Below are 12,003 nucleotides of genomic sequence, written 5' to 3' on the forward strand. Positions count from 1 at the left end.
GAAATCCAGGAACAAATGAACAAATAAACAAATATTTCTGAGCAGTCCTTTCACATTTTCTGCTAGTATAAATTTGGCTAAATATAACTTTTGAAAATGATAGTGATAAGCTTTTAAGAAAGAGGAAAAATGGTAGTATAAGCATCCTATCAGCATTTAGTTAAATGACAATGGTTTTGCAGCATATCACTGCATTTTTTAGCTTTATCTTTAGCTATGACAGTAGGTTCAAAAGGCACATATACTGCTGAAATATGGCCATTAAGAGAAATGATAAGGGCTACCTGACAATTTTTCATAATTTGCAAGTTTAATACTATTCATAGCATTTCAGGAAAACAGTTCCCTTAAGAATGAAGAAGCATACTTTTCTGTTCTCATTTTAAAGGCCCAGTATATTTTCAGAAGGAGAAACACACATCAAGACAAAATGATAAAAATCGCTCTGGCCCCAATGTTGCCAAATACACATTACTCACTCTATTTATATGTAAATCACATAACTACCATGACATATATAATCTAAGCATCACATCAGTGCACAATATTCCTAACTATTTAAGCTTTAGCAGTGCTCAGTATTTATAGCTCTGTGACCCACAGCAAATGGAAAGGAGCCAAAAATCACAATCTCTCCTGCAATAGAAACCTGCATTTCAATGATGGAAGATTAATGATGGCTTACTTTGATAGGATTAGTTCTGGAGTAGGAAAGCCAGTTTGGGATCTAATTATCAGTGTACCCACTGTTCCCCTTGATGAATCCTAGCTCATGTTGTTGTTAGAGGCACAGAAAGTAACTTCAACAATTATTTTAAAGGTAAAACATTAAAGACGATAATTCAAAAAATGCTGCACACATGAACTAATAAAATGCAACTAAAAACATGTGATTATTAATAGAGTAAGAAAAATGTTTTTAAAATTCTCCATTTCATCACACCCCTACCACCACTACTCATTGTCAACAATGTCTACATTAAAAACTTCAAATTTGTTTATACAATTAAATTTTAAAATGGCCTCAAAGATAAAAGATTTCAAAAAACAATTTTCCCATTAACATTTTGGCTTTCTTGGTTAAATAACTTTCATTTGCCCACTCTGTGACAAGAAAATAGTTGTAGACAGGGGAATTATCTCCAGGTTAAGATAAATTCTCTTTCCTCTAATTTGTCTTTGTTTACTCTAGGATTGTCAGTGGTGACATAACCATTCCTTACAGGTCATTTGGAAATATATGTAGAGTAATCTTTCAGAAATATGTGCAAGAGCATCTTGCTGTCCCAATGAACAGAGGATTACTACTGGCAGTCAGTGGCTGGGGATGTAAGATACTCAGCACTCGCCATGTGCTTGACATTCCACAAGGAATTATATTCCATCTCACATGACTTATGAATGTCTCACAAGACTAATCATACCACCTATATGAATCAATATTATTTTCATAATACTATTGCAGAGTTTTTACAATTAGTTATTTAAAAATGCCCCAGTTATTTTATGAGTGACTCATAATGGAGAGGGAAGAATAAATAGAATAAATACATTATATCAAAATTATTGAATCATTGAATAATTCACTCAACCTGTAGAGTAGAACATTTAAAGAACACCATTGTATCCTCTACTTAGATTTAACAAGCATTAACATTTTGTCATATTTGCTTCAAAATTTTTTTAAACCAAAATATCATCAATACAATGGAAGCCTCCTTTGTATCACTCCTCAATTCCAGTTCTCTATCTTTAAATTTATGTTTTATACTTTCTATAACCTTAATAAAAATTCCCTCCTAGACAGAAATTATAAATATGACATTTCATATTTAGGTCTTATAGTAGATCTAGAATTTATTTTTTTATTTTTATTTTTTGTTTTTTTCATGACCGGCACTCAGCCAGTGAGTGCACCGGCCATTCCCATATAGGATCTGAACCCACGGCGGCGGGAGCGTCGCCGCGCTCCCAGCGCCGCACTCCCAGCGCCACACTCTCCCGAGTGCGCCACGGGCTCGGCCCTAGAATTTATTTTTACATGTGGTGTGCGCTTAGGCTTTGATTCACACCCCACTACATAGAATTACCCAATTATATCAGGACCATTTATTCAATAATGCTTTCTTTTCTAAATGATTTATAAAGCTGTCTGTCATATAGTAAATTCCATATAGGAGTGGGTCTGTTTTATGTTCTTTCTTCTATTTTACTAGTTTATATGAATTACTAGTTTATATGAATTTACTACTTTATATGGATATCACTACATTAGTATTCTTTGGGTTAATATCTGCTAACATATGTTCTTTTAATCTCCTTTTGACTAATAACTTTAAATTTTTATGTTTATCTCTTGTAAATAGCAGAGAGATGGATTTAAAATAATTGGAAAATCTCCTTTAATAGGCAATTTAATAAGCTTACATTACTATGCTGGAAAACTTTTAAACTGATTTCTCATTTACTCTTACCTTTCATGTTATTATTATAAGTTGACTTTATATATAAATAACAGTCAGTATTTAATTAGATTTACAAACTTGTAGGATTTGATGAGTGATATTTAAAGAGGTGGAATAGTGCTTGGTATACAGTAAGCATTTAACATGTGTTCACATTACTATGTTTTAACAATGTTTTTTACTCACCACTGCTTCTTATATCACACTCATTCAGAATTCAATTTTCTGATTAACTAAAGAAAAGATTATTTGTCCTTCTGTTTCTTTTATTAATATCATGTGTTCATGAATGTCAAAGGATTTTTATCAGATTGTCTTTATAATTCAATATATACCTGTCTACATAAATGTTTTTTGTCAGTCTATAACACTGAACCAATGTAGGTTTCTGTTCAGTGCTGAGCACAATTTAATTAGGTTCTTTCAAGGGAATTTTTTGAAAATAATTATCCCTTCTTATAGTCTGTATCTTAGTTATTAGTATTTTTTCCCTTAAAAATCTAACACCATTACCAACTTGATAGTTAACTCCTTGATAATTTCTTCAACTTTAGGCATAAGATTTAATCTAGTATTGTATTACAACACATATTTACAAAATGAGACAAGAAATTTGGGGTTACATAAAAATGAACACTTAATATGATATTATGTACACTGCTTAATTTTTCACAAGTTTTCCATCTCTATAATTATAGGGCTTGTCTTTATTTTGTCTATTTGTTTTGTAACCTGTACGTGTTCTTGGCGCCCTCATTGAGTAAGCCATGTAATCAAATGAAAGAAAGATGTTTCTCCATGAGCCTAGAAGCAAATAACACTGTAAATGTTACGGGGGTTACTTTAAGCCTGATGATTACAGCCCAATGCAAAGAGCAATGAACTAGGAGTAAGTAGATCTATGTTTTAGTTTCTATTCTTCCAAAGGAAGATGTACCAGACTGGGACAGATGTGATATCAAAGCACATGAGTTAAAGTTTTAGTTATGTGACTAATTAGTTTTGCTACCTTTCCCAAAGACTAAATTTCTTACCAATTAAATACTGAAAATATCTGCTTCTTATACCTTACAGATTTGTTTTGAGAATCAAATAATGTTTATAAAAGTTGTTTTTAAACTTCAAAGCACTCTGCAAGATCACTGTAGTGATCTAGTTAACACTTTAAATGTTTTAATTGAGTGCTAATATAAACATTTTTCATCCTAAACCTGACTGTCAATATTACCAGCCTTTGGACATAATTCTTTCAGAGGAGACACATGATCAGGAAACAAAAAGGTTAAGATGGAATAAGGAGGTCTCTGTCTCAAAAGGCATTTGTTTTTTAGGTTAAATAGATAACATTTTTTATTGATTTTTTTTGTGTGTGTGACTGGTAAGGGGATCGCAACCCTTGGCTTGGTGTCGCCTGCATCGCGCTCAGCCAGTGAGCGCACCGGCCATCCCTATATAGGATCCGAACCCGCGGTGGGAGCGCCGCTGGGCTCCCAGCACCGCACTCTCCCGAGTGAGCTATGGGGTCGGCCCGTATTGATTTTTAAAAAATCCTTTATATAAATATTTGTCAACTTGCGGTTCATAAAATCAACTTATTGGATGTAAACATTCAAAAAATATCATAGAATGCATCACATATAGGAAGCATGAAATGTTGTTTTGTAAAACTTGTTTCAGTTAGATACATACATGCACATCAACACTCCCAATTATGTGTGTCTTGGGTCTCAATATAAAATGTAATCTGTGTATTGTAGGGAAAAAAATTTAAAAACACTGCTTTATAGTGTTCTACTAAACATTACCATATAATATAGTTTTAGAAAATTTTTCACATTACAAAAATAATGACATGTTCAATGAAAACATTTAAAAATTACACTTAAGCCCCTCTCAAATCAACCATAACTCCTCCAACATAAGATAATCATAGATAATATTCTGAAGTTTAGCCTTTCAACCTTTTCTATGTGTATATACATATGTACTACATTTCATTTTATGAAAATGAGATAATACCATATACTGTTTTATAAATTGCTTTTCTTACTTTAACAATACATAACATTTTTTCCTCTTATTGATAATTTTCCCATAAAATATCTCCTTGAAAAACTGTAATTGCTTGAGAGCAGGTACCATGTTTTCCATTTAACTTTTGAATGGGTAATGTATTAACAGTGTTAAAAATTTAAAAATGTAAAATGTAGCAAATAAAAAGTTTCCCTTACACCTTTGCTACAAATTTTGACACCCCTCAACATGTAACCTCTGTTATTAGTTTCTTTTTGTCTTCACTTTCATTTACTATTTTATTTTGTTTTTAATTGGCAAACAATAAATTGCATATACGGGATATAATATGATGTTTTGATATATGTTTATCCAACATCATTTGAAAAGGAGCTTGACCCCACGTCACAAACTATAAGTGAGTAACAGGCTAAGCCATGCCCCAGTTAACCTTTGAGTGTTAATTAAGACCTTTTGCTTGATATGGACTACAGAGAAGCTAATGAAATAAGCCAAAATCTGGTAAAGCTTCCAAGGTAATATATCAAGCAAAACACTGAAGAAGCTATTTAAGATTTTGCTTAAGTATAAATTTCCTATTTCTTCAAAACCAGGCCTGGATATCATAAAATCCAAGGGAAAACCCTTCACAGCACAGTTTTATACAACATCTTACTAATGGGTTTTTCAAAATAATTTGACAGTATCAATTACGTTAAGAAAAATGATACTTTCCGTTTATTTAAAATTAAAATATGGAAGGTAATCACACAAACGTATAAGAGAAGGCTATAATCAGTAGCATTAACTTGTTCAGACATGGACTTCTTATGACCACAAAATTTTAAAAATACTCTCTTCTGTGCTGTCCATTTCTACTTTACTTTTTATCTCATGTTATATTAATGTACCATGTACTTACATCTGGAATAAAGCCAATCTCATTGAGATGATTACTCAGTTCTGGATCATGGAATGCAATCATTTGAGAGAACACAGTCAGATACTCTGAAATGACAACAAAGTTTAAGACAATCATCATTTTTATTATGTACTTTAAAGACATTAATTCAAATAAATTTTTAAAATTTACATTCTTAATGAGATTTAAATTTTTTATGAAGACACTTTAATAGATATTTTCTGTTTTGTTACTCCTTTAATCACATATTGTTAATTATTAAAAGTAATATACAGATGGGCCAGCCTGTGGCTCACTTGGGAGAGTGTGGTGCTGATAACACCAAGGCCACGGGTTCGGATCCCTATATAGGGATGGCCGGTTAGCTCACCTGGGAGAGCGTGGTGCTGATATTACCAAGTCAAGGGTTAAGATCCCCTTACCAGTCATCTTTAAAACAAAAACCAAAAAACACACAAAAAACTAATATACTAAAAAACTATGCCACAACTTATTTTCTGCCTTCAGAACTCTAAGTTCATTTCTTGAGTCATAATTCATACACATAATAAATGACATTTTCCTATTAAACTAAAAAAATACATTTTCTCTAGTAATCAGTTTTACATTTATTTAATGCTCAAACAGTGTATAGGATCCTTAAATAAGGAACAACATTTATAAGCAGTCACAAATAGAATAGTTATGCCTCAAATATGTTTGTATATACAGATATAGGCATCTGTTCTAATTCTAATCTTTTTCCATCTAAGAATCTACATTTGGCATATTTGAGAGTAAGAATTAACATTATGTTAATCAGAAAGTAGGGAGGGGGAGGGAGGTTGGGGATAACTGGGTGGGGGACACGGGGTGCAATCGCAATTTGAGGTAATGGGCATGCTGCCAGTATGGATCTGGCCTTCACATCTTGGGCACGAGGGGTGACAATCAGCTTTGTATCTTATGAATATTCATAACCAATAAAAAAGTCTAAAAATAAGTAAATTAATTTTAAAAAGTAAGTAGGCACACAGTAGACAATTAAAAATATCTTGTTGATTCTAAACCTATTCTAATTCGTAGGGTTCAGTTGGAATGTGAGGAATAAGCTCTCCTTTTTCCCATTCTTTTAACAGCTTACTATTCTTGCCAATTTATTTACTTTGTACTCATCTAAACAAGATAGTGGTAACATTCTACTCAAGGGCAAGAAACCATCATATTTGTTTTATTACTCATTAATAAAACAAAATTAATATATATTTCAATGAAACGACAATACCTCAGTAAAATTTTCCCTTACTTAATTTCAACTCTCTCTCTCAATAAAGTAACACCTATTTTTCAAGCCAATTATTTGGTGAAAATAACCTCTAAAAATAATGTCTGCCTTGCCTTTTCAGTTTTCAGTTTTTTATATTTAATATTTCAAGAAATAGTACTGAATCCTTGACAATCCATTAGTACAAGTAGCCTTCCCTTATTTTTATTTTATCATTAAAACTTTGCTTCTAAAGATTGTATGTATTTCATAGTTATTTGTCTATAAGCAATGTCACCTATTTTACAAAGAAGAGTATTAGGTCAAAATGAAAACAAGAGGAGGTTCTGTATTTAATACCATGATAAAGCTGAATTCTAGATCTAATGTGAACTTTTACCCATGCTGGATAAAGAATGGGTACTCAGTTACTACTTTTTCTTGATTTGGTTTATTCTGCTGCAACAAAAATTCATTCCATCTATCCATTGTCTCACTTTTTACTCTCCGAACAAAAAAGGTACAATTTACATCAGCTTCAAGAGTTACAGATCAAAGTGAAGACTCAGGACATATCAAGTCCCCAGTGAACTTCTGAGTTTAACTTTTCTTCAACTTTATTTTTTCTCCTTCCAATTAGTGATGGTATGTTCATGTCCCAATTTACCCAGAAGCCAGAGGTATGAAACATCAGCAATCATAAGCTTTCAACTGTATAAAACTGTATGCTTCATGAAAGCGTAGTTATTAACTTCTAAAAAGCACGCTTCATTTTAAACCAGAAATTCATGCCTCGGGCAATTCTCCACAGCTATGCTCCAGTTTATTAAACAGCATTCTTATTTGAGTCTGATAAAAACAATTACTACTTGGAATTACATGGCTAATTAAGAATACTCTGAAGAAACCGAATGTATCATGAAAACATTTTCCTTGTTTTTTGCCAAACACTGAAGGCTAGATTTATATGATATGTTTTATAACTGCAAATATACACATGCATATGTGTGTATATGCAGACAAACATAAATATTTATTATATTTATTATTATGCATTATATATTACTTCATATATAAAAATATGATTTATAAAGCTGGCATAAGTTTTCATTGCTCAGGACAAGCTCTTGAGTGAGATGTGGTGTGGCCTGTTATACCTAGATTTCATTCTTTAAAGGAGATATAATAGAACAAATGAAATCAGCATTATGTTATATACCAAGTTATTTCAAACAAGCATTTAAAAGTCTCCTAGAGTCAACTTAAAAAATATCAAAATGCATATGTCATTAGATTTGTACATGAAACTGGAAGAATTTAAGGGTAGCTACAAAAATACAAACCAGTGGTCAGAATAAAACAAAGGATTCTATAGATATTATTGCTGACTATTTAAGGAGACAATAAAATGCTGTCAAAACACTGTAATTGTGATTTATACTTTATGATGACGTTATAAATCTAGTGTCTTAAAATAACCTCAAAAATAGTATTTTCTAACCTATAAGTGACCAATGTAGAGGTAAATGCTATTCTTTGAAAAAGAAGTCAAGATATTTATAAAACTTTCCCCTTAAACTTCAAGTTAAGTTTATTACATTACTGCACAAAATCATATTTAATAAAATTTTTCTGCATTTTAATGAAACCTTATACCTTTTAATTTTTGTAATGAGATATAAAATGAAAATAAATTGTCCTTTTCCCATCCAACCTCTGTATTAAAAATTCTTATTTGTCTCTTTTAAAACAACTTCTTTATTACATATTTTAAAATGGCTATTCCCCCCATCAGTGCAAGAATTTCATATGACATTATCATGTTTTTGTACAGCTGTTCATAAATAAGCAATCGTTTTTCAAAAACAAATTATAAAATATACACAGACATGAAATTTCAGAAAGCCCTATGTATGGGTATCCTTATTTTCTCCTTGCTGGCCAGTTTTTCAGCTTTCACTCTTTTAATTGGGGTAAAAAGGAGATGAAAGATGATGGGCAAAGGATTTAAAACAAATGGTTTCCTCTGCTCACAATTCAGATATGGCATTCTCATTTCTGTAACTATCTGTTATTTTCCATCAGGTTGGTAGTTTATCCTGAAGATCATAGGTATCGATAAAATAGGCAGAGTCATAAATTTCTTATCAACGAAGAATGTGTCCAAACCAAATCTTTTGGTGACATGTTGACTCATAGAACTCAAGAGAAGCCAGTTATTTTAATGCAAATAAACTCAAACTATGTTCCATTACAAGGTTTTCCAGTTGTAAAATTGACCTACTTACTAAAGGCACAAAAACAGGCACATACTTTTATAACTAAATGGGAAGAGGGGGTCCAACAGAAGAGAAAGGAAAGAGAAAAGTAATATTTAAGGCTACATTTGTGAGCTGTTTTCTTTTTAACTCATATACCCTGCTCTGGTTAAAAAAAAAATCTGCAAGCAAACTTACTTAATAGCTCTCATAATATTTCTAGTAAAGGTAGAACATTTTCTGTTTCAGGAAAAATCTCCTTAGTCACATGACATAAGACATTCTTGAAATGGCAGGACTGTATGCTCAATGTATTACCTACTATCTTCAAATACCATTAACATCATCAATTGCAAAGATGTGCACTGAACTGCTTTTCTAAAAACACAACCCTTATAGTAAAACTGCATATTCTTTCTCTGTTATTGTTTGGTGGGAAAGGAGATTTATTTTATTTTTATACCCCATATTTGAAAACTGGACTCTGTGTTTGTCTGCCTTCCTCCTAGCCCTTCAACAACTTATTAAATGTTTATTTGTAGTTTGGCCATATATCCTAGTTTGCCTGGGAGAGTCTCAGTTGGCACCTGTATATCCAATGTCTGAAGCAGTTAGTGCCCCTTTTAACACTCAACAATGTCTTGATTCAGTTATATAGTCAACCTAGCTATATATGGCACTACATTATATGCTAGGGACATCACAGTGAAGAAGATACCACTCTCTTCCTCAAAGGATTTAGAAAGATACACAGGTAAACAGAAAATTGGGAAAATTTTGACTCAATTTTAATTCCCAGATTTATATGGTATCTCCTTCTATCATTTCTTTTATGACTTGTAGCAACCATATCTTCCAAGTGTGAATATGCCTTGGTTTTATAAAACAGTACAAGAATATGTTTAATGTTGTGCCCAAATTTTATTGGCCAAATTTGTGCTGCCCCTTTATTAACTGGCCTGAAACTGCCTTTCTCTTCAATAGCCTCAGATATGCCTTTCCTATAATTTATAAACCTGTTTTCCAATATTGCTGAAACTCTAACAACAGAACTCTCTCAAATTCCTTTGTCTTTTTCAAACCAATTGGTACTCTAAGATTCTGAATCTTAGTGTAACTTTAGTAATCTCAGATAATCTAGAGAGCCAATCCTGAGTTGTTTGATCAGTATATTATTATTTTTAAATGTTCCTGTGTATTGATACTCTGCCAACTCAATAGCAATGTTGCTAGCAATAATTTCTTGGTGCCAAAAATGATAAAAATTCAGAAAATAATGAAATTTCTTATATTTTAAAATGCTGTCAGGTCTTGCTTAAATAGACCATTTTAATACTGATTTATAAGAGACAGCATTCAAGACTTATAAATATGTAAATATTATATTTTAGGAATAACTTTAAAATAGAAGATGTTTAAGTTCTATTAGTGTATAGCTATAAATCTTTTTTTTTTTTCAGAGAGAAATCAGTGGCTATTGAATATAGAAACTTTTAATTTATGGAAAGACAATTCAAAGATTAAGAGAATACGCAATTCTACAATTAGATTTTGTGGGTTTTTTTTTTTCTCCTTTAACTTTTATTTATTTATTAATTATTGTAACATAGTTGTTTGTGCATATCTGTGGGGTACAGAGTTGAATATTAATACCTGTGTGCAATATGTGATGCTGAAATCAGGATAATTAGTATATTCAACATGGTAAAATATAATTATTTTTCACGGCCCTTTACCAATTCCTCCCTTACTCCCCCCACCCCCCCGCCCTTGCAATCCCTCTTTCCCACTTCTGGGAAAAGGGGAGGGGAGTAAGAATTGATCAGTTTCGTATGACTTCAGATATTCCCAAAATTTGTGGAGAAGAAAGTACGCATGTGCTATTTATGCTAATCAAAAATCCATGTTACTTTGAAGTTTAAAGCTTAAAACAGTACAAAATAGAAATGGGAATAAAAACAATGAGGGAAACCAATAAAATGAGAGCTGAATATTCCTAGTTCCAAACCTAAAATAAACCTTTTGTTTTTAGAAAGTAAAGCACTGATCTTCCATCATATTTTAGTAACCAATAATCAGTGTTCTGTTTCAGCTTGTTCTTAACTCTCAATCCCTTTCTTTCCTATCCTGTACCACATTTGACTACTAGCTATTTTATCAACCTATTTTGCAGTTTTTTACTGCAGTCCTCTTCTTTTTCTCTGTCCTATGAAGGTCCTTTTCTTTTTCACCAAGAAAATTCCTATTCAAACTTCAGGTTTTTCAAGTATTTCCTCTTATGAAACCTTCTCAGACATGCCATCTCTTCTCTTTGCCACCAAAAAAAAGAGAGAAAATTTAAAAAACAAACCTTTTCATTTCCAGCTCTATCCTCATATTTGTAGTATATATATATATATATATATTTTTTTTTTTTTTTAAAAGATGACCGGTAAGGGGATCTTAACCCTTGACTTGGTGTTGTCAGCACCACGCTCAGCCAGTGAGCGAACCGGCCATCCATATATGGGATCCGAACCCGGGGCCTTGGCGCTATCAGCACCGCACTCTACCGAGTGAGCCACGGGCCGGCCCGTAGTATATATACTTGTATCATTGACTTATAATTAGCTACTTTCACATTTATTTCTCACATCATACCATGAAATTCCTTAAACAAGGGATTTATTTATCATTAAGAACCTTAATTCCATAAGCAGTGCCTGGTAGAGTGTCAGTGCAATTACTACTGAAAGACTAAATTAACTAAAACTATGCTTTTTGCTTATATAACACACACGGTCAATATAAAAATTGAACAAATGATTTAAAATACTTTGTCTATTATTTCTTGGGAAAAAATGCATCTACATTTTCCAGCATATTTTAAAGAACATGTATTGTAGCTTAAACAAGGCTCAACATTAATTACTAATTCAAGATTCAGACACAAATTTATAGAAAATACAACTGAGAGAATGGATAATACTTAGAGAAACAAGCATTAAATAATTGCAGAGAGGTCTTTTAATTATAATATTGGATGTTAAAATACATTACTGAAAAATCAATCAAGATAAATAAAAGTCTTTTGGCCTTTCTGAGCAGTCTCTCCAAATTCAT

General features: G+C 32.0%; 1 protein-coding gene across 1 annotated transcript in view; it reads right to left on the bottom strand.

Moving 5' to 3' along the window:
* The window catches only part of TBCK (TBC1 domain containing kinase), a 226,077-nt gene that overhangs the window by 125,585 nt on the left and 88,489 nt on the right, over positions 1 to 12,003 (bottom strand). Inside the window, exon 19 of the mRNA XM_063108114.1 lies at positions 5,401 to 5,486. Coding sequence (XP_062964184.1) covers positions 5,401 to 5,486 — 86 coding nt within the window. The remainder of the gene's footprint in view (positions 1 to 5,400; positions 5,487 to 12,003) is intronic.

The sequence above is a fragment of the Cynocephalus volans genome, chromosome 9, assembly GCF_027409185.1.
Source record: "Cynocephalus volans isolate mCynVol1 chromosome 9, mCynVol1.pri, whole genome shotgun sequence".
NCBI classification, from domain to species: Eukaryota; Metazoa; Chordata; class Mammalia; order Dermoptera; family Cynocephalidae; genus Cynocephalus; species Cynocephalus volans.